The sequence below is a fragment of the Aythya marila genome, assembly GCF_965140915.1.
Source record: "Aythya marila genome assembly, chromosome: 18".
Lineage (NCBI taxonomy): Eukaryota > Metazoa > Chordata > Aves > Anseriformes > Anatidae > Aythya > Aythya marila.
Window position 1 is genome coordinate 7,209,822 of NC_139059.1, and position 19,792 is coordinate 7,229,613.

Consider the following 19,792-nt stretch of genomic DNA (forward strand, 5'->3'; position numbering starts at 1 on the left):
CTGAGCAATGAGTCCTTTGAGGTGATGGTGTGATTTGACCCCATTTTTTTCTAGGTGTCTTCACAAATGTGAGATACCATCAAGTTAAATATTGATATTCCCCCTGAACCAGACTGGATCTCCATAGCCTCTGTATGTGAGTAGAGAAAATTAAAACCATTATAAAAGGGCTTAGTTATGTCAGCACCTAGACCAATAAATGCAACACTACATTAAAAGAAAAGCATGATCAAAACCACATCTTCTTGTATCTAGAGTCTAAACGGCAAAACAGTGCAGTGTAAGCAGTTTCTGTCAGATTGCTTTCTTCGCTCCCACTCCCTCGGTGACAAGCAGGCTCCACCTGCTGGTGTGAGCTCCACAGGGAAAGCTGCGTACATTTACCATGCGTACACGCAGAAGTGCTGCAGGTGTCGGACAAAGCTGTCGTGCTGTAGAAATTACATCCCTACAGCTTAAGAAAACATACCTAGCAGCCTCTGGCTACAAGCTAGTGCTGAGCCCAAGGGACCCATTCTTTGGGACTGGCTATGTGTCCTGGAAGAAGAATTCTGCTGTACACATTTGTATCCCGTTTTGATTAAGTTTTGTTTAAATCATTATCTTGGTCCCTTCAATCACCGGGTCAATAGTTTGCATCCTTTCCGTATGTATGGTGTAGTTTGGAGACCTAACAGGAGAGACCATTAATATGAACACTTGTATTCAGAATCTGTGATTCAAGGTCGGGTTCTATGTTCCTCCTGCTAGTGAGTGTAAAGACATTCCAAAGAGAGGCTGGAGCAGCGCTGCCAAATGTACTAAGTAAAGCCTGAGCCTTTAGGTGGAAAGAGATTTAAAAAAAAAAAAAAAAAAAAAAAAAAGCAGGGGGGGGAAGGTGTTTTTTTCATGTAGGAGGTACCAGATACCATGACTGTCTGAGAAGACAGAGTATTGTGGAGGTACAAGTGACTTTGTGCATGAAGAGGAAGGCACCAGAGCTCACTGCAGCCCAGCACCTGACACAGCTCCTGGGCTCTGGTGAGCCACCGACATGAACAGCTGTGGCAGCTTCCAGCTGAATGCTGGAGAAACGTAGGTCACAAATCTGAAATTCGTCATTCAGCCATGGATGTGGAAGGCACAGAGCAAGCACAGAAAGGGAATTTAACGCCCGTGAAGGGCAGGCAGGAGCTGGCACTGGGAGGGGGCTTTAGGATCCTCTCAGCCCGGAGCGTTTAGGCTCCAACGGCATTCACCGCACAACTCGGATCGATTTGCTCGGGCTTTGGGTCTTGAAACATCGAAGAACTTTGCCCCCCCGTTTTATATCACGATGCTCCATATTTCTGCCCTTCTTTGGGGGGCAGGCTCAAGTCACAGATCCCGTCTCTAACCTGCTCAGCTACATACGCGAGCTTTCTGTGAAGTGCTCCCCCCACCCCCGCCCCCCACGCTCGGTGCAGCCCCCTCAGAGCCCCCCTCAGAGCCCCCCTCAGAGCTCCCCTCAGAGCCCCGGGCGCGCTCCCGCCTCCCGCCGCCATTCCCGACGGGCGCGGCTCGATCGCTCGGCGCTCCCCGCCCGGCCGCATCGGGCTCGGCGCTCGGCGGCGCGGCCTGGCGGGGCGGAAGCGGCGCCGTCTGCTCGGCCCGGCTCGGCCCGGCTCGGCTCGGCTCGGCCCGGGCGGGGGCCGCCATGGTTTAAAGGGGCCGTGAGGGGAGGAGGAGGAGGAGGAGGGCAGCGGGACGGAGCCATGAACCTGCTGCCGGCCAACCCGCACGGCAACGGACTGCTCTACGCCGGCTTCAACCAGGACCACGGTGAGGGGGGTGGGTGAGGCGCCCTGAGGGGGCTGGGGGCGCCCTGAGGGGGCTGGGGGCGCCCTGAGGGGGTTGGGGACGCCCTGAGGGGAGCGGGGCCCTGTGAGGGGCGGCCCCGGGTTGAATCCTCGCGTGTGAGGGGGGCTCAGTCCCCCCTGTGCCCTGCCGGCCCTCAGAGGGCCCGGGGGGGGGGCTGGGGGCTGGGGGTGGGCGCCCTGGGGTGCCCCAGAGGCCGGGTGCTGGCCTGGCTCCCCACAGGGTGCGCGGCCTCGCCTCAAGAAGCGGGCTGAAGGGGGGTCCCGGAGCCGTGCTGCTAGAGGGGTGAGGCGCGGAGTGCCGCTTTCTGGGGTAACTGCTTCGAGCTGTGAGTTTGTATCTGGCTGGAGCTGTGAAATGTTTGTTAAAATGCCGATCGTAGCCGTGGGTGAGCGCAGGGTGCCGTCTGGGGAGCGCCAGCGAGCCGCAGGGCTGCGCGCTGGGTTTATTTACTTCTTTGTGTGGAGAGGGGGAGGCCCTGTGCTAGAGAGGGGCTCCCCGTGCCTCGTCTGGCTCTTACAACATAAAAATAGCACCGGTCCTATGAATAAATGTCCTCTTGTGGAAAAAGGAATGGAAAGTCATCATTTTGTAACACCCCCCTCTCTTACCAAATAGTGCTCTTGCTTAAGACAGTCTTGAAGCCTTTGTCACTGCGGGTGGCAGTTCCCATACCTGTTGCCAGTGCTCTCGAAGTGTGTGTTAACGAGGCTTACCCAGCGATTCCAAGCTAACATCTCTGCTGAGGCTCTTGTCGGTAGTATATCAAGCTGTTAATGAAGTGAGCTTCTTGGTAGCTCTGCTCAAGCAACCCTGTTAACTCAAAAACAATAGCATAGTCTGTACTCGAGCAACTCTGTTTGCACGTGCTTTTGTCTCGCATCTACAGCAGAGATGGAAAAAGATTAGTAAGGATGTGCTTCATTGCAGATCTGTGGGGTCTGTAGTGTTTGATACTTGGCCCGTGATGGGGTTGGATTGTACAGAAGAACTATGTAAGAAGGTAGGAATCTCTTCTCCTGCAAGATGCCTTTAGAACATCATTTTACCATGTAAAACATGTTCTTGTTGTAAAGGCTTCCCTAAATTCTGTAGCAGTTAACACAAATTAAACACTCTTTTGAAATGTGGAATCCAAAGTATGTTAAGGAACTTGTCTGCTGTATCTGTGTGCTCTGTGAACTGAGGTGCTTACTCCCAACAGTATTCAAGTCCTGTCCCACATAGCCTGGCCAGCCACCTGGATAACAACAACCAAAAAGAAGTGAACAAAAAACAAGTTTGGTTTTCACTTGCAAGCTCTAGCAGCTCTTCATACTCGTGGTGGTGACTTGTGGACTGTAGGTAGCATGCAAACTCTGTGTTAGGTTAGGGCCTTTTTCCAAGTGTTCTAGAAGGGCAAGTCCTCGGCTGTTCAAAGGCAAGTTGATAAGAGGAAAAGCTCATTTCTTCCATGTTGCTTCTCCCAAAAATAGAAATATGAGTCACTTGAGTGCTGAAGCTTAGTCGTGTGGGTGTCTGCATATATTGTCACAATAACCTAATTTTTTAGTAATTTAAGATGAGCCAATCCCATAACGATAGGAAGATGGGAGGAATGATCTAATAAGGCTCTTTCAGTCTTAACTTCCGTGGCTGACGAGTGATAAAGCTAACGTCCACAGTTTTTCTGAGGCATACTTCCCTTGCTCTGTTTTGAGCAATCCTGTGTCTTCATACTGGGTACCCTTCCCATCTTCTTGTTTTTAAATTTAGAAGCATACAAAGCAGCCTGTGTTGCATGGTGTTCTCAGGTGTTCAAAAAGAGAATGCTCTTAAGTTCTTAATTTCACTTTTCTAATGCTTTCAGAGGAACATTAAAGCACTTGATAGAAATGAATAGACAAACTCAATAAGTTCCATACCAGAAAACATACCTGTCAGTCACTGACAGGTTTCTCTTGCTGCTGCTGTAGTCTAAAGCTAGTTTGAGAGCTGAGGTGTGGACTTGTTCTGGTGTAGGAACACTTGGCTTATTCATTTGAGCTCATGTAGTGAACTGAAATGCTCGGCTATAGGACCCCATCAATTAGGATGTGAGTAGGTTTCTGTGCTTTCCTTTATGGCTTTAGACAAAACTTCCTGTTGCAAGGAAAATGAATATACTAGGAGCTGCTTCTGCCATACTAATGTCCTCAGGCTTCACTATGGTGGTTTTTGGATCTTAGGCCCTACAGCCTGCAGGTCTCTCTGTCAGCTTTTGGCATCTTCTAGCTTAGTTGTGAATTTAACCCGTTGTTTTTCTTTGTTTTTAGAATAGCAGACAAAAGCCCCCATGGCCTCGCAGGGACTGTTGGCAAGTAATACTTACTGCAGGACCAGGCACAGCTCCAGGTTAGGGTAATAATTCTGGGGAGATTCAGTTTTACCTTGCATCTGAATCAAAACTTTTAACAGCGTCTGAGTTTTCTTCTCTGTCAGTGGCTCTCTGACAGCGTGCCTGTCCCTTCTCAAAAATGAAATGTGGGCTTGCTGCTGAGGGAAGCATAGCTGTTATTGCAACAATTTCCACACTCTGCTTCTGGCAGCCCCTTCCCAATTACACATCCAGCTTACAAGTCACAATGGTACAGGTGAACTGGTGGACTTGTGATCCCACTGGTAAATACTGGGATCAGGTAGGAAACACTGGGCTCCAAAGCTGGTTCCATAACCTGGAATTGAAATGTGCGGTTATCTTTGTTTTTTTTCCCCTCGCCTGGCTCAGAGATTGCCATGACTAAGAACTTTGTGTATCTGTCAATAGCAATCAACTGTATGTGGAGTATCAACACTGACCCCATTCCCTCTTTTTTAATTATTTTTTGTTATGGTGTCACCAGTTAAAAATGGAGATATTCCCAAGAAATGAAGTGCAGCTGATGTCTTTGTCACAAGGTTAGCCCTGCAGAAAAGCTGTAGCAGTGCTACAGGAAATGTTACGTCTGCATTTTATTGCATTAGGCGTGTTCTGTTTGGGTCTGTTATAAGCTTTGGGTATTAACACAAGGAAAACTTCTGTGCTCTTTTAGAATAGAACAGTTTCACCATCCTCCTTCTTCCACTTTCCTGGAAATAAGATATGCTGATTTAAAACTATCACTGGAGAAATAATTATATGGATACACACTGCAGGTACCAGAAGCAGATTAGTTCTCATCCTGTGCAGTATTACTTCCTGTAGCAAGAAATGTTTTCCGTTATCATTTCTCTTCTGGTTATCCCAGTGAGGTATACTGAAAGAGGTGGCAGAGGTTGTTTCCATGCAGGGAGCTCTTACGTATTCAGCTGTCAGAGCAAGCTAAAGAGTGATGCACCAGGAAGGGAGAAGGGGAATTAATTTAGTTTACTTAAATATCTACTTCAATATGTTTATTAATCTTTCTGTAATTATTATGTTTTCGTGCCTGTGTGTGTTTGATTTGTTTTCATTTCCTGTGCATTTACGTGGGTAAAGAAGAACTTTCCACGCTTAATTCATTACAGCAGTTTGGACAGGGTAAAGTGCCGGTGAATCTTCTGGGCTTGGGGGTTTGTGGTTTTTGTTTTGTTTGTTTTAGGGTTTGTTTTGGGTTTGTTTTTCCTGTTCACTGACTATTGTGCTGTTAGAAGAAATTAGTATATTGTGCCTGTGACTCTGCTTTTAACGATGATACATAAAAAGGGTTTTTCCCTTTCTATACTGAGGCTTGCAGAGGTGGATTTGAGAGGAGTTTTTCCTTTGTATGTATGAGCTCATTGAACAGGAACCCTAAGGATGCTTCCAAGCTTACACCCACACACTTGTGAGATATAGATACTGGTCTGTAAAGCAGAGCACAGATGTAGTACTTTTTCTGTTGTTGTTTGGTTTGTTCTTTAAGCACTGTTTGGAGTGAAACTCCTGAAGTATTAAGAAAGAACCTAAAACTGGCATTTTTGGTCATCTTCTCCCCATCCCTCTGAAGCTGTGGGGGTTTTAAGTTAGCGCTGTTGTCAGGATCAAGTTTGTTACGTGTTCCTGTATTGTTATGTGAGAACACTGATTTTATTATTATTATTTTATTATTCTTTGTGTTGTGGCTTTCCCATATAACAGCTACTGCTGTGACGGTCAATCTGTGTGGAAAAGGGTGTTACCAATTGTGTTGTTTCTTCTGATACCTTAAACCGTATGAAGAAATGAGCGGCAGAAGATGTAGTGAATGCTGCTTGCTTGCCCTTCAGTGAGGACAAGTGCCTTGTCCTTTGAGCTTTCGTGCAGGTATGGTTTGCCCACAACACAGCCAGGCCTGCTACCATCTTGTCTGGCCACGTGTGACCCTTTCCTTCTGAGTCCCTGTGGCAGCCTCTGAGGCATGGCCCCGCAGCGATGCGGTGGGAGGAAGGCGCTGGGTGCATGGATCTGAGCAGGTGGTGTGGGCACTGCAGGCAGGCTGGGCCTGAGGGCCTCCTTCCCCTCTAGGGGCCTTTCAACACATCTCCCTGGCTTTCAGTTGGGGGTGAAACCATTGCAGCCACGGCAATGTGTGAGGATAAGACCAGGCTCTGTTGACTCCCTTCCAATACCTTGAAGACTGTAACAGAATTTTTGATGCAGTGAATATACGCTGTGTAACAACTGATGTTCTGTCAGTCTGTCTCAGTGATGCTTGCTGCTGCTTAATGACTTGTAATTGCTCTGACCTCACACTGGCACTTTTTTATGTCAGTAACTGCATTCACCTTCTAGCAGATAAAGCAGCAGGATGGGATGCTGATGGTTTGATGGATTCTGCTAAAAAGGCATGTTTGTGCTTCTGCATGCAAGTGTAGCTGAAATTTTACTTTTTTTACTTTTCCAGTTCTAAAACTTGATTTTTCCAATTATTTTCCTGGTTTAGACCTAAGCTCTTGTTATGTTTGTTATTAGTATCTGACACTCCTGGGCTCTCGGAGCTTTCTTAAAAAGCTACACTTTAAGCTCTCTTCTGCAGAAACACAAACAATGGGTTGTGTTTGGAATCTTGTAATCACGGTGTAAATTCTGACCTAGTAAGAAAGGAAGGGTTTTGCTTCATAACAACTGTGGGACCATAACTTTTAAGAGGCAGGTTTCCTTCCCTTGGCACTGCATGTAGGACACAGATGGGTTGTGAATCGCTCCCCTTTCCTTCCATTGTTTCCTCACCTGTCAAGAAAGAATACCAAGAACTTTCCACTTTGAATAGGAACCACCACAGAGGACAACTTCTCTGAATGCTTTTCACGTGCAAACGCTAACAAAGCTGGCAAGTGGTCATGGGCCTCCTTTTAACCCTGCAGTTATTGAGTAATGCTCTCCTAACCTTCTGGATCTGGCGTAGATCTTCAGCAGACCTCACGATGACTATATGTGTGTGTATATATCTGTGTATGTGCTTTTTACTACAGGATGCTTTGCATGTGGAATGGAAAATGGATTCCGAGTTTATAATGCAGATCCACTCAAAGAAAAAGAGAAACAAGGTAAAATGCTTAATTATTCTACCATGCTAGTTCTGTGTTGGAAGCTCAGTCTCCTGAGCTGCTTTTTTTTTTTTCCTGTAAGATTCTTGCCTAGCTCTTGCTTTTACATCACTGGAAGGCTTACAGTCAAGCCTCAGGAAGGAAATCCAGGTTGGTCTCAGGGGGACTCTTACTTATGCCACTGCCTTGTCAAATGTTCAGATGCTATTAATTTGCATAAAGCTGGCTGCTGATGAAGTTCTCACCTTCTTGCAGCAGCTGAACCGCAGTAGCTGTTGCTAATGTTTGTTGCCCTGGGTAGGAGATAAGTTGTCTGGCTGCTCACAAGTGGGAGAAGAGTTGCTTGCTGCAACAATATTGTGTGTCACCAAGAGAAGTTGTTCTGTTCTTGTGTGGTGGGTGATCTAGCACAGCAATAAAACTACTGCCTTTTTACCGGAGATCTGAGCGTAACGCTTCGTACTTGCTTAGATTACTGCTTGCAAGAGCACTGAATTCAGACCTCTAATGGTCTATACTACATATTCTCTATATTTCTAAAAAATCTAGGCTGATCTCAATGCAGTAAAACACCTATTGTGCCTTAACAGAAAGGAGTAGGTGAGCTGTGTTAACAGGTAATGGGGCTCTCACCAGAAAGCAAGTGTAATTGAGTCAAAATAAGGGAAAATGAAATCCAACAATGTGATCCTAACCCCAAGTGTAGGAGGAAAACTGACATGCAAAACAGGTTTCCCAGTGCTTTCAGTCTGTGGTGATAAACTATAAAGGAGACTTAGAAAAGGAAAAATGTACTTTAAATAGCACTGCAATTCCTGTGAAACCACTGTTCATATGGCCAAAGCTGACAAGCCATTTTCCGTTCTGAACAGTAAATCATTCTGTGAGCATCGTGTCTTGGAGTTGTCATCTGTGGTAGTGTGCTAAAAGAATCAGAAGTCAGGTTGAAGTCCCGTTGAGCTCATCGCCAAAACTCTCCCTGATGGTAGCTCTGGACATTTTTCAAGGCCTCTAGAAAACTGCTGTGACTCATTTCTTATGAGTCAGATTCCCTTTCACACTTTGTTCTGTGTATTTCTATATCCAGCATAGTCTGACCTCTCAATATCAATCTTGTTCACGCTCAGGTATGTTTTACCCTGAGTCAGCGGAGCAGTGTCCCACGTGGAACTCATCTATTTGTTTGATATCTGTAACTCAGCATGAAACCGAGTCTTAATTCTTGTACCTTAGTGATTTCCATAATTTCACTCGTCTAAGCATCAGCAGTCAGAGCTGTAAATCTAATAAATCAAGTGTCTGTTCTACCATAGATTCACCTTACCACACGTTCTTAAAGTCTCAAGTTATCGTACTGAAGAGTATTTTCAGACTTCCAGTGGTAATACTTCATAGCAGCATGTGCTGTCAGGCTTTTAATGCTTTAATGGAGTTAAGAGGAGGATCTGGTGGACACAGGGGTAGTGGTCACATACATCTGTTCTGGACGGAAATTCAGCAGTCAAAAGTTATGTTGAAGAAACCACAATGACTTGTACAAAATCCAAGGTTTAAATGCTCCAACATGAGTATCTTTCCAGGCATCTATTTTCAGCATTGTGTGGCCAAGCCCTAACATCCAGATGTGCTGTAGTGCCTCTTGATGCGTGAATCTCCCTTCATCCTATCCTTCATGCATGTGTCTAAATCTTTCGATTGTAGTATTTCCTCCCACATCCATTATTTTTTTTCTCCTATCCCTGTTTCTGACAGTAGGTCTTTCTTGATTCCTTCTGAAATTTCGACTTTCCCTCTAGCTTTGAAATAGAAGGACGGATGAAACCAGGAGTCTTACTGGAGCCTGTCCCTGTGTGGAGGTGTTGGACAGTCTGTTAAAGGAGGTTTGGTTTTTGACTCAGGTCATCTGAAGGCCACAGTTACGGTCTCTCTTCCCCTGTGGAATGCCAAGCTTCCCTCTAAGCTATGTAAACAAAACCAAGACCCCACTCAAATGTCATCAAATAATAAGAGAATTTGTCTATGAAATCCCCTGGTTGATGCTTTATTCTTTCATGAGCATGGTGTCTCATTCTACTTCCTCTGCAGATAAGGTTAAGAAGAAAAAAAAGAATTTCCTAGCACTGTAATTAAGAAACTGACTGTACCAGCTGATCTGTTTTGCTTTTGTTACATTTCCTGCATGGTGTAAAACTTGAGTGGAGGCTCAGTGGGGCTGGACCATGCTTTACTGTTCTAGCAGCTATGGGATGTTCCAGAGAACAGAATTAGAGATTCTGGTTCACTTCCTACGTGTATGTGTGGTTTTTGTCTTCTTTCCTCAAATCCACCAAGACTATAAAGACAAAGCCCCTTGCAAATAAAAAGGTTCATGGCCTTATTGGTTGTAGTGTTGGCCTTATTTAAACACACAGCTTTAGCATAAGAGAGCAACACCAGACTTGAAGAGTGCGTGAGGGGAATTAGTTGGGGAAATAACTTCAATGAATTAATCAGTGTTTCTAAATGTTTTTACAAAACCACTATGTAATAGAAATAATTAAGCTACCATGATATTGCTTGACCTCTCACAGAATGTTTCTACGGAGTTTTAAAATGTTGCTGTGTTGCTTGCTCTATATTATGAAATGAGGCCTGTCCCAACTGGCTGACAACAGCAGCAGTGATCTTTGCTGTGAGGGATAAAACAGCTTTACTAAGAATCCTAATCTTAAATAAAACAAACAAAAACCTTTAGTTCTGTGGTGTTAGGGCAACAAAGATATCTCATGTCTGTCACCTCCACTCCTGGAGGATTCTGTATGGCGGCTTTTGTTGTTTTTAAATTAGTTGGGGTAAGAAGTCTTTTTGGGTGTCTGAGCAGCGTGCTAGATAACGCAAACTTCTGTTCTAACTTTAGTAAAAATTAGAAGACATTTTAACAGGTTGTGATGCTCTTCAATAAAATACATTTGTCTTCCAGAATTTTTAGAAGGCGGTGTTGGCCATGTTGAAATGCTGTTTCGTTGCAACTATTTAGCACTCGTAGGTGGAGGAAAAAAGCCAAAGTACCCACCTAACAAAGGTACTGCCGTGTCTCCAGGAATTGTCTGTAATGTGTGTCTTGCTAGGCTGTGTGGAACTGTCAAAAGAACTCCCAAATCCTAGCCTTGAGCTGGGGTCAAGTATTTTGAAGGTTGGGTGGGAAGGGAGGCTGCAGCAGGTCTAGGTAGGTGTGGTGAAATTTGTTGTATTACTGCTGCTGCAGTGCTAACAAGCAGGGATCTGCAATGACTGCTCTCTCAGAGCAGAGCCCTCTGTGCTTCTGTTAACTTTGCAAAGGGTGTCCTGTAGCTCAACAGTCCTGTGGCTCAGCAGCCTGAGGGGGGAAAGAGGGCCCTGGCTGGCAGGCTTATTAGGAAAACATTGTTTTATTCTAAGGGTTGTCAGTGAAATAAAGAAACAGTCCCCCCTTCCACTCCCCCCCCACAAAAAAAAAAAAGAAAACTGTGTCTTTAGAAAAAGGTATTTTTATTATCAGCTTTTGAATTTTGTTTACCAGCTCCTACCTGCAGGAGCCATGGGTTGGTATGCAGTTGCTAAATACCTTATGGCTAGCAGCACACCAGGCTGTAACTGCTTTAGTTACTGGATGCGCCTCCTAGTCTCAGAAACTAGAAGTTGTTGTAATGCAGACACTGGATCTTCAGATATGCCTTGATGAACTAATGCAGTCTCTGCACTGTTCCAGTAATGATCTGGGATGATCTGAAGAAGAAGACTGTCATTGAGATAGAATTTTCTACAGAAGTCAAAGCAGTTAAGCTGCGAAGAGACAGGTAGGTGCAACACACTTGTTCCAAATGCACGGATTGGCCTTGTGCACTCATTTCTGACTGTACTTAAGAATAGATCTTGGTTAACTCCTAGCTCTAACTGCTGATGCTTATCTAAAACAGGCTTTCAGGGGCAAGCGTTGTGTGTTATTAGATCACAACCCAAGAATCTGCAACCTTGATGAAAAGCCTGTAGGACTTTTTGGCCCCCTAATAAAGGGAGACATTCTCAAGTGGCTACTGTTGACAGGTTTTTTTCTATGTATGGAGTGTGAAGGGAATTCAAGTGAATCTCTAGAGCAAGAGCTGTTATTAGGAGTTGGAGTTTTGTGTAAGTGTGGGCGGGGGGGGTTCTGCTGCCATAGCTTTAGATAAAAGTGCTTTGCAGGCTCGTAGCTGTGCTTTTTCCAAGTCTGTAGAGTGGGAGGAAATAATATAGCCATTAAATCTTGAAAGCCTTTGCAGTCCTGAATTAATATACAGGTTCCTCTTTTAACCCTTAACCCCCACCAAGTCATAAGAATTTATTGTCTCTTGCAGAATTGTGGTAGTCCTGGACTCCATGATTAAAGTTTTCACGTTCACACACAATCCCCACCAGTTGCACGTCTTTGAAACCTGCTACAACCCTAAAGGTTAGTGGTGTCTGCGGGCTGGGGGATGGAAACAGTTTTATTCTGTTCTTTTAATGCTATTTATGTTTAGATGCCCGAATCTGTTTCACTTAGTAAGTCATTAAACAGTTTACTTACAACATTACAACCATGCCCTTTGGAGATGTTTTTGTTTTTATAAAATGGTTATTAAAATATATTCACGCTTGGCACAGAAAAGCTTTTTCATGTGCTCCTATTATGTTACAGTTGATTTGTGGAGGAGCTGTGTGTTTTCTTAGGTAAAGAATCTGTGAACGTAATGCTAAAAGCTTAATTGTCAACACAAAATATTAAATTGCATCATCCCTCTTTTCTAATCAAGTTAGAGTGTCTAGAGAGTTACTCTCCACAGTGTCAAGGAGAGACTAATTAGCAAGGAATGACCTCTCCTTTGTGGAAATGAGCTGAATCTGAAATGTCGAACCAAGCAGAGTATTAGTGCCCCAGGCTGAATACCGTCTAGTGCAGTGCTGCCAGCTCTAGGCTCTGAGTACGTGTGGCTGGGACAGGGCTCAGGTTTGACCCTGAGGAATAGGCTCTTTGCAGTGGCATTACTTATAGAAAAGGGGGGGGGTTCTTCTTGGAAGAAGAGCCTGGAGAACAAGGAGATGTGCACACTCCTGGGTCAGCTGCACACTTAGGACAAGCTGTGTAAGTGAAGGGCTAAACCTGGAGGGGTGTAATAGTGACTGTGATTCTCTGCCTCCAGGCACAGCTGTGTGCAGCTGTGATGGTTATCGGGGTCCCAAAGCACATGCGAGCGAGGCTCTGGGAGCTGGGCCTGTTTAGTCTTGCAGAAAGGAAACTGAAGGGCTTATCCACAGCTGGTGGCCTACGCCTACTCGAAGGACAGTTACAGAAAGGATGGAGCTGAACTCTTCCTGAAAGTGATGGACACTATAACAAGGGGTACTGGCCGTGCTTTGTATCTTGGGAGGATCAGCTTGGAGATAAGGATGATGTCCTCTCTGGTAGGAGCTCAGGAACCCCATCTTCTGAGGTTTTCAAGCCTACTAGAAGCAAACATGGAATTTCTGGTTGCATTCAAGGCAGTACAATGTAAATGCCCGGTTACTGGGAGTTAGCCCAGTGACTTACAAGCTGTTAGGCATAAGGTGGAAGATAAAGTAGCATGTTGGTTCTTGGAATACCCACCCATCACTCTGCTAGCTGTGGACCGGGTGGGCAGAAATCTATTTGGTATCACCAGGACCTCAGGAGTACTCTGCTCTTATGGATGGTTCATGTTTTGGGATACTGCAGTAGCCATTAAAATTAATTTACCATTTACTATGTGCACGTTTGTTTATTTTTAAATTATTGATTTTAGAAACTTGTTTGAAAAATTTATTAGGTTACGGAAACTGCAGTTACTTTCCTTTTCCGTTTTTGTCTTTTAGGTCTCTGTGTCCTTTGTCCAAATAGTAATAATTCTCTCCTTGCATTTCCTGGAACACATACCGGGCACGTGCAGATCGTGGATCTGGCTAATACAGAGAAGCCTCCTGTAGACATACCAGCTCATGAAGGAGTCTTGAGCTGTATAGCTTTAAACCTGCAGGGAACAAGAATTGCAACAGCATCAGAAAAAGTAAGAATATCCTTTTACCTCTGACTTACTATGCATTCTAGTGTAGTAACTCCTCATAAAATAGGAAGTTGCATCCTTTCATAGGAAAGGCATAGGAGTAACTAAATGGACAATTTGTCTTTGGAAATATGCATTCTCAGTTTTTATCATCATCCTTACTGTTTCTTCAGGATACCCAAACAGCGATCCCAATGCAGTGCTTGAGGTAGCATTTCTATTCTAGCTGACGGTAGCTGTGACTCTTCAGTAGCACTTGAACAAAATTTGGCCCAAGCAGTTCATGTGTTTCGTGTTTTCTTCAATAATATTTATCTACATTCTTTCACCTTTGTTAGTTCCTGTTGAACTTTAAAACCACTGTTAAAGAAATACTTGCAACTAGGACTGTCATACTGGAGGGCTTGAGGTCTGCTATGGCATAAATCTGTTTTCCTCATGTGCTTGTTCCAGGTGTTTTCATACAGTGTGTAACAATAGAAAGGTTCTTGTAATGTTGACCACACTGTGTGTGGTCTTGAGTTTCATAGGACTACAGAATGCTGTACACTGGAAAAAAAAACACTGAAGTTTCTTTGCAAAGCAAGTCAGACCTGCCTTAAGAACTTGAGTGGAATCTGCTAGTGAGCTGCATCTCCCAAAGTCTGTCTCCCAAGTGTCCAAATGAAGTAGATGGGCAGGAGGAGAGCTGAGTACTTGCTGCCTTCTTCTACTCAATTAAAACGAGTTTTTCAAGGATGAGCTAAATTAATCCAAGCAGTCTGTTTAGATTAGGTTCTACTACAGAGCCAATAGCTCAAGAAGCTTAAAGTAAAAGCAGCCATAGTCTCTCTTAACTAGGCACAGATACTGTAAGTCCTCTAAACAAAGCTCTTAAGCTGCAAACACCATTGCTAAATAGAATAATGGTCTACTGGATGATGCTAGAACTTTTGTTTGTATAGAGTAAGTTCAAACAGCATTTGCAGACTGAGAGAAGTATATAGGCAGAACGCCACATTTGAACACACTGAACATCACATCTTACATTGAGGCAAATGTCAACTTAATTTTTCTCTGTTGGGTGATGTTATTTACTGATGTGAGGTTGAAGAGAGGCATTTGTTAACCAGGTGTATAAGATGAATTGTAGCTGACAATATATATGTGCTCTTCACCAGATGAAACTGCTACTAGATGGTTGGCTGCTTTGAGATGCACTAACTTGTTTTAAGTCTCTGGTGTCATGTGTAGCTTACTCTCTAAGTACAGTTTTCTAAGGCAGTCCTCTGTCTGTAACCTGACTTGTCTAAGAGGTCTCTTAGATTTGGATTAACACAGATAACGAGTATGTAGTAAGTAGGTGAATAATTTTTCTAGGTGAATTCAACAGAACTAATTTGCAAGAGCAAAACCACCTGATTATATTCAAGTTGAGGGGAAAAAAAAGCAATCAAAATAGTACAGAATATAGGGAATGGGCAAGAAATGATCCCCAGAACCTGGGCATGAGAAGCTATCCCCATGTCTACTCTTAATGCTTGCAAACCAATGCTGGGGCTGCACTAGGACTTTAGAATATAACTTGAATAAGACTTACTGAGTAGATACTAAGATTGTATACCAAAGTGTTACAACAATACGTTGAGGGTGGGGGGGAATTAATATTCTTCCCCAAAACTAACTCTAAGAGGATTCTAAATCTACTGAGATGAAAAACCCAACTGTCTGTCTGGGGGCATGCTGCAATGTATTCACAGATGTAAAGATACTGTCCAAGTAGTTTTCTGTATTTCCTAATATAATGCTTGATTCCTTCTCAAGGGGACCCTCATAAGAATATTTGATACTTCATCAGGGCATTTAATCCAGGAGCTACGAAGAGGATCACAGGCAGCCAATATATACTGGTACGTTTAATTGCTTATGTTTTGTGTCTGTGTGGGTAGTGTGGTGCTGAAGCAGCTTGGTATGTGGCACCTGAGCCTCTCTGAGAATGCAGAGAGCTGCAGTGCCACAGGCACACAGCAGGACTCAGACAGAGGGGCCAGTGCTGCACCGGGCTGTGCTTCTTCCTCTTGGCCCAGTGCTAGAAGAGCTGCAGCTGTGTGAACCTAGGCAGGGTTACAGGGCATGGGAGGAAATGCATGCTTTGACAGGTTCATTTCTTTGCATTGAATGCACTGCAGCTGGGTGGACACTTGACACCAGCATACGGAGAATGCAGTGCTGCAGTGTAACACTTCCCCCAGAGACTAGGCTGAGGCAGCTGGGGGTGAGTAACATTCATTATAACTCAGTGCTGCTCTGCTTCAGGCTCTTGTATGCAGAAGTTTGATTCAGTCCCCTGCTTGATGCACTCCCTGGAGAGGTGGGTAACGCGTTCTTCCACTGAACCCTGGTTATCAGGGTAGGAATGTTGCACACTTTACCTAACGCCAACGTGCCTGCTCCTTGGAGCAGAGTCCTTGCCTTCTTTCAGTAGAGGTGGCAGCGCAGACCCTGCCAGTAGTGTCCGTTCCAGGGCAGTCTGCTGCTGCTAAACCTGGCCTTCCATGTTCTGATGTGTGCTCACCACCAAAGAGGGTGTTCGTTCATGTCAGCAGAGCTGCTCTGAATGGGAGAATTCCTCTCTCCTCCCTGAGAGGAGCAATTAACACCTCACCTGGCAGGCTGGCAGCTGCTGCAGGCAGCCCCAGAACTGGGATTGTACGCACTGGAAACCAGGGAGTAGCTTCCAATGGAAATACTGCAACTGTCCTTACTATCCACAGCATTAACTTCAATCAGGATGCTTCCCTAATCTGCGTATCCAGTGACCATGGCACAGTACATATTTTTGCTGCAGAAGACCCCAAAAGAAATAAGCAGTCAAGGTATGGATTGAGCCATTCTAAGGCCTGTATGGGGGTATTGGTTGGCTTTTAATAGGGTTTAAATTGTTGGCAGTAGCAGCAGCTAATAGCTGCACTTCTTGAGCTGCTAACAGTAATCTGTTGTGCTGTTTGAAGTTGTAAATTTAGGACTGTTTAGCAACTGCCCTGCTTCTGCTGTCCCTTATGGAGTTGTAGAGTTCGTCCAGTAGAAGGTTGTTTGGTTTTTTCCTAGTGAGATGTTTAGTCTCTGCATTAACGTGGTATTAACTCATGCATAATCGTGCATTAACTCTGGTAACTTTTACAATTTCTACTTTAAAAAAAAACAAAAAAAAAAAAAAAAAACCACACTCTACTAAAATCAATCCTTTTGGCAGTTTCTGCAGTCACTTAAACATGTAAAGTAACAAAAAGGTAGTTATAGGGTCACCCTTCCATGGAAGCAGGACTGTTCATATTGCCTGATACTTAATTGGAGAAAACAAGAATGCAGTGTAAGAGCAGTTAGCGGGACCCTGACTTGTGCAAACATGCTAGCAGTTCTAACCTGACTCTAATGAATGCCTTACCAAATTGTTACTTTTTTTTCTTTCAGTTTGGCCTCAGCCAGCTTTCTCCCCAAATACTTCAGTTCCAAATGGAGTTTTTCCAAATTTCAGGTTCCCTCAGGCTCTCCATGCATTTGTGCCTTTGGAACAGAGCCAAATGCTGTCTTAGGTGAGTAACAGCAGCTCCTTGAGGTTCTGGCTGGAGAACCAGCCTCTGAAACACGCTCGCTTTGAGCTGTGGGGAGCACTCAGGCGAGGCAGTGCTGTGTGCCCATGTCAGCTGTGACCAGGAGTCATCACTGCCCAATGCTGCACCAGAGTAAGCTGTCTGGGCACACGCTGGATGTAAGGGAGTGAGGCTGGGTGCAGTGCTAAGCCACCTGGCAGACTCCAGGCTGGCTGGCGCACACTGCATGAGATACACTGTACCTCCAGAACACCTGTGTCTTGTTGGCTTGAAAGGCCAGCTTAAACTCTAGCTAAGGTAAGAGAACAGAGCTGCTTGAACAGCTGAACTGAAAGTGACTTTGTTTTTTGTTTCAGCAATATGTGCAGATGGCAGCTACTACAAGTTCTTATTCAACCAAAAAGGGGAATGCTCAAGGGATGTCTATGCTCAGTTTCTAGAAATGACTGATGACAAGCTTTGACTGCATCAAGGGAGTGCATGGGTCAAAGTACTGCCTTGGCTATTCTGGATCTTTGGAAGGACAGTATATGAACGTCCAATGCTGATCGAGAAGTTTAGCAGACCTCACTGAGAAGCCTGGCCCAACATGATCAGAACAAGCTCTGAAGTAGGGGACTACATATGTTTATTCTCATTTCTGCAAGCATTCATCATTAAAGTCTCTTTGGGTTACTGTCATCAACTCAAGTTTTCAAGATGTGGCTTTCAACAAGCTTGTGCCTATTGGGTTTCTCTTTAATCTAAACTGTGAAACGACTTTAGATAAAACACGAGTGCCTGCCAACTAAGAGATCTGCAGGGGGCTGTACAAATGTCAGGACTAGCCTTAGAAAAAGGGATGTGAAAACAGAAGATTTCAGGCATTGCTGGAAGTAGGGAAAATACTCAAGTATCATACTCAAATAAAACTCTACCAGCCTTGTGCAGAACAGGAGTACTGCCTTTCCCCTCTCTCCCCAACACATCTTAGCCTAGCAGGGAAGAGAGGACAAGCATGGAGCCACAGCAGCCTGTAGCCTGAATCCTGCTTGAGGGGTGGAGGTAATCCTGCAGCTCTACACTACTGTTTGTGTAGTAACCACACCACTGTTGGTTAAGTTGAAGAGTCAGCACTAATTGTCTGTATGCAGTTGCTGATGGCACTTTTGGGCAGTTGCTGACCTAACTGACCTCTCTGTGGTGTGTGAAGCAAGTACCCAGGGCATATGGAACTCCTGCAGCTGTAGAGGCAATTGCTCCTGTAGGGAAAGCAGCCATTCCAGGTTTAAAAAAAACACTGCTGGTACTGGTGTCAGTTGTACTGACTGCTTCTAAAATTCCTGTGCTTCAACTGGAAGAGTGGACAGGCCACTTACACATCCAGCACAATACATGAATGCAGTGGCACAAAGTATACTTCTCTGCAATGGCTTTAAATGTGCAAACTTTTTTTTGAGATGTTGCATACTAAATAATGTTTGCCTAAGGAAAGTTAGGTTAGACTAAACCACTTGCAAACTCTTTCCCCTAAATTGTTACACAGCAATTAATATTTACTGCTGAACTAAGGCATAAGATACTAAACTAGAAACTGAAATAGACACAAGCTCTCAATTAATAGCACTAAATATCTGGGGGGAGGGAAGTCTTGCTCTTCTGAAATTTTATTTCACAGATGCTTCAAATCTGACATCCCAGTTCACTTTAAGACTGTTTAGCTGCAAACTCTCTACATTTGACAAGTTTCTTTTAGTATCATGTAACATACTGAGGACTAACTTCTATGCCGATTTTGATGTCAAGGTTGCATGTTGCTTTTATGTGTATTTAATCACAGAAATTGTTTTGCACACTTATTTGTAATATGTTATTTCTTTTAAATAAAAGTGACTAATTTTGCTGTATTCACTTATGCTCTCACATGAAGTTCCTGTTGCCACAGATTTGGGAGAATAGTCAATTGAGTAAAAGGTGGTGGCCATTGAACGACAAACTGATTCACACTGCCTCGGGCATGTTCATAGAGGGCATCAAGTACACAGTGTTGGTTATACCAAAAGAAGACCAGCTCAAACCCATTCTGAGTCCCAGTGCAAACCAGTACTTGTTCATGTATCCCCCTCATCTATTGCTATTTACCACACTATTCACACCAGCTGTGCTGAAGCTTACCTTTTAACTGCTGGGGTAGCAGAATGCCCAAACTGCACTCTCCTCAGAGAAGTGGGTGTGCAGGAAGGTATTAGAAACTATTCTCTAAGGATGATTTAAATCCTTTTTCTCTGCAGCAAGAATATCTGGTGCAGTTGTAAGCTGTTTATGATCCAGTCAGCTGCACTCCCTTTAAATAGCAAGGAGACTAACTAAAACATTAAGCCTTCTGCACACTGCTTTGAAGGTTTTACGTATCTTAATCTGCTCAAGCACCATCCCCTTGTCCATTAAAGCAACCACAGAGGTGACCGGAGAGACTATGAACATTTATTGGACGATTAAAGCTCTTCCAAATGTGTAAAACTTCCTCTGAACACCTGTTCTTGCATGACACCAACTACATTCCCAGATAATACCACTGTACTAACACTGGAGTCCTGCAGCCTTAATACATACCTAATCATACTTCATCTCCCATGCTGCTTTATTTTACTAGTTGCAAATCTTTGTATTTTATAGGGATTGAAAAATAAATAAAAGAATGTCTCCCCACCTGCTGTAGGCTCCGCGTTGCTCTGCCCGTTCGTCATTACATCACTTTCTGCTGCTGTACTGCTTTATGCAGGCACCTTTAACCAAAATCTGCAGTAAATGCAATACTGGATAAGCAGATCTCTATAATCAAATGTA

At 44.3% G+C, this 19,792-nt stretch overlaps 1 protein-coding gene across 4 annotated transcripts; it reads left to right on the forward strand.

Annotated features, from left to right (window-relative positions):
* Positions 1-1,596: 1,596 nt before the first annotated feature.
* Positions 1,597-18,856, forward strand: WDR45B (WD repeat domain 45B). Of its 4 annotated transcripts, none has more exons than XM_082774831.1 (10): positions 1,597-1,800; positions 7,246-7,320; positions 10,280-10,381; positions 11,048-11,135; positions 11,673-11,767; positions 13,189-13,379; positions 15,180-15,265; positions 16,130-16,231; positions 16,827-16,948; positions 17,323-18,856. In XM_082774831.1, the coding sequence occupies exons 1-10, from the start codon at positions 1,734-1,736 to the stop codon at positions 17,427-17,429; spliced, it is 1,035 nt and encodes a 344-aa protein (XP_082630957.1). In that variant the 5' UTR covers positions 1,597-1,733; the 3' UTR covers positions 17,430-18,856. The 4 variants fall into 4 exon arrangements, with proteins under 4 accessions (XP_082630957.1, XP_082630958.1, XP_082630960.1 ...); XM_082774833.1 differs by lacking the exon at positions 1,597-1,800 and adding an exon at positions 6,052-6,097; XM_082774832.1 differs by lacking the exon at positions 7,246-7,320.
* Positions 18,857-19,792: the final 936 nt, after the last annotated feature.

What these genes read in the sequence shown, in the direction of transcription:
- WDR45B (XM_082774831.1), top strand. Translation starts at nt 1,734, where the DNA reads ATGAACCTGCTGCCGGCCAACCCGCACGGCAACGGACTGCTCTACGCC. An exon ending in AACCTGCTACAACCCTAAAG is followed by an intron (nt 11,768 to 13,188) that starts GTTAGTGGTGTC and finishes TTTGTCTTTTAG; the next exon opens with GTCTCTGTGTCCTTTGTCCA. An exon ending in AAAAGAAATAAGCAGTCAAG is followed by an intron (nt 16,232 to 16,826) that starts GTATGGATTGAG and finishes TTTTTCTTTCAG; the next exon opens with TTTGGCCTCAGCCAGCTTTC.